The 2,898-nt window shown below is 37.2% G+C and overlaps 1 protein-coding gene across 1 annotated transcript; it reads left to right on the top strand.

The window, feature by feature from the left end:
* The first annotated feature begins 1,243 nt into the window (after nucleotides 1-1,243).
* On the top strand, nucleotides 1,244-2,127 carry LOC21403339. The gene has a single exon (XM_010114412.2). It carries the CDS (start codon nucleotides 1,441-1,443, stop codon nucleotides 1,861-1,863), a length of 423 nt encoding a protein of 140 aa, XP_010112714.1. The 5' UTR covers nucleotides 1,244-1,440; the 3' UTR covers nucleotides 1,864-2,127.
* The last annotated feature ends 771 nt before the right edge of the window (nucleotides 2,128-2,898 follow it).

The following is a 2,898-nucleotide window of genomic DNA, read 5'->3' as shown; positions in this document are numbered from 1 at the left end:
AAAATAAATTACAAATAGTTCTTTATTTAGAGCCATCAAATATTGATAAAAAATTGTAGTTTTGTATACTTTTTTAGTTAGATATATTTTAATTAAATCTAATGGTCTTAACGATTACCTTAAAGTTATTATGTGAGATTTTAGGGTACATTTTAGCAACAAAAACTGACGAACAAATAATCAGGTAAAAATTGCTACTCCATAAATAAATAGGAAAAGCGCCGTAGAATTTCCCAACAACTTGAATATTCAACGAGGCATTTGTAAAAATAATCTAATAGAAAAGCTTTATTCATAAAATAACAATTCAAAAATTTTTATTTGCAAAATGACTTTATGAGAAGAAAGAAAAACGAAAAAGAAGTAAATTTTTTTGATTTTTTCACATTCATTCTCCCGAAGAAGCCATTCTTCCCATTCTTCGGAAACACTTCGCCATCTCCGCATCTCTGCCAGAAATTCCTCCGCCTTTCTTCCTCTCTCTCGCTCCTCTCTCTAGCCGCTGATTCTCAGCGTCATAGGCTCCGATTCCAGCTTCCGCCGCCTTCGATTGTCGCTGTCGATTGTCGTTGTTGCCGCCGCGGATTGTCGTCGTCGCCGCCTAGTTGCTGACAAACCCAAGATCTCTCCCCTCACCATCAACGCCTCCTCATTTCTGGTCAGTTTTATCTCCCTCTCTTTCCCTTTCTCCTTTCTCATCGTGAAATTAAGAATTTATTTAAATAAAATTAAAATTAAAAAGACATTTTCTTAATTTTACTTTTTTACTCGATTATTTTAGCTAAATTCTCATATTCAACAATCCTCAGGAATTGAACAATCATTCGATTTGATTTTGTTTTATGATATAATGCAACAATAAAACAATAACATTTTCGAGCTCTCAAAACCAGATTGAGTTAGGAAAAGAAAGAATGTGGCCGACACGTGGAAAATATAGTTGGTTTGAACCATTTTTTGTTTTATTTAATTAATTTAATGGGAGAAAGAGATTCGTTGAAGTTTCTTCTAGATGATGAAATAATACCGATCCATTCACGTAAACTCAACACTATTTTTTGCTTGTGGGCTTCTAGAAAGAGTGAGTTTTTGGGTAAAAGTAAAATTTTTTATAATGGCACATTAATTATTTGTCTAATCCTTCTAGAAGAATGTCATTTATATCATTTATATAATTCTCCCTCCTCCTTCTACCCTCAATCCAAATAACTTTTTTTTTTTTTTTTTCTTGTGCCTTCATTTTCTAAGCTCAATCATCATTGATCGAGAGAGCCCAAAATATATATATTTGTAATCGTAACAGTAATATAATTCTCTTTAGTACTTTCAAGTGTCAAAACAAGAAGCCTTATGTGTTTTTCAATCGGATTTTATAAGATTTTCCTTTCCTTTCTTTTCTTTTCAGACTAACCAAACAGCGCCTTCTCACAGAAGAAAAACATGGAGGCGACAAGTACTGATACCGACAAGAATGTCGTCGACGTTTCTTCCTTCTTCCTATTCGAAGCCACCGGCGACTCGGAATCGTGCAGTAAAACCAATCCCGACGAGAGAGTTTCTGATCTGGACGACGACGACGCTGAATCGTGCAGCTGGGACTCGACCGATCGCTGCCCGTCGAATGGCGATTCGATGGACAGCGTTGATGCGATTGATCGAAATTGTTCGAATGATGATGAAGATGATGAGTGTGATCGCGACGAGGAAGAGGAAGGGTCGGATCCGGTGCAGCGTCGGACATGGAGTGGTAGTGGAGAGAGGCGGAAATCGAATGTCTCTGTGGATTCGACGACGAAATCATTCGAGTCGTTGAATGAGATGGAGAAGAACCGGCTGTTTTGGGAGACTTGCTTGGCCTCCTAATTCATGTCGTTTTTCTTTTTTTTTTTTCGGAGTTTTATTGAATAGATGATCATATAGGTCCCTGTTAATCTTTTGGTTGGGGCTTTTGATCAATCCAAGAAAGGCAAAAACAAAGTATACAAAGTTCAACAATGTGTACATAAGATTTTTTTTTTCTTTTCCTTATTTTTCGTTTCTTCTTTATTTGTTTCTTTAAAGATAACTTTCATATTGGTTTGGGACTTTGGTCTTTTTTTCTTTTTTAAGTGAACCAACATTTTTATAATTCACAAAACAAAATGAAATTTTTTTTTTTTTTTTTTTTTTTTTTGGGTCAAGCGGTACAAATAGAAATGACCGAGAACATAGTGGAAGAATATGCGACTTTTTACATATCAATCTCTCTTTTTCTTGGTCCGAGGATTTTGGATTCATAAAATCTGGTTACGATTTTCGAACTGTGCCTTTTGACTCATGTCTTTAATTAATTTGTCTCTAGTTAAAAAAGCATTTGTGAATTGTGATAATGTCACGTCCCATTATCTTTAGTTAATTCATCTTAAGTTACCTTTAGCCACCAAAAAACTATACAAATAAAAATCATCTTTAAGGTATGTAAATGGCAACAACTCTACGTGTTTCGGAGTAACTCATGTATAACAAAATAATTGGTGCATATAAGATTTTTAAATGATACTTTTTGTAGCGTGGGAAAATGATATTACTTCACTGCCGCGGTGTTGCTGGTGGAGAGTGTTGGCCGTGGGTGCTTGGCGCCAGAGGGCGAGGTCCTTTGAGACCCCTGAATGGTTAGTGGTCGGGTGGTTGGAGCCTCCTTAGTGCAACGACTGGGTTGGTGGGGTGCGTGCCCTCTTCAGTAGGTGGCGGTAGTGGCAAAGTGGTCCCCACATGTCAGTGAGTATGGGCTTCTCCGGTGGCTCTTCGTTACCCCTATTGTCTTGTTTCTCCTGGCTTCGACCTAGGGTGGCCGGTTTCTTGCCGATGGATGGTCCAGAGTGGGTGGTGTTTTAGCCTTTTTAGTTTAATAATGGCGAT

The sequence above is a fragment of the Morus notabilis genome, unplaced genomic scaffold, assembly GCF_000414095.1.
Source record: "Morus notabilis unplaced genomic scaffold, ASM41409v2 Scaffold264, whole genome shotgun sequence".
Classification (NCBI taxonomy): Eukaryota; Viridiplantae; Streptophyta; class Magnoliopsida; order Rosales; family Moraceae; genus Morus; species Morus notabilis.
Note: the sequence above shows the minus strand (reverse complement) of the source record. Positions and strands in the feature narration are given on the sequence as shown.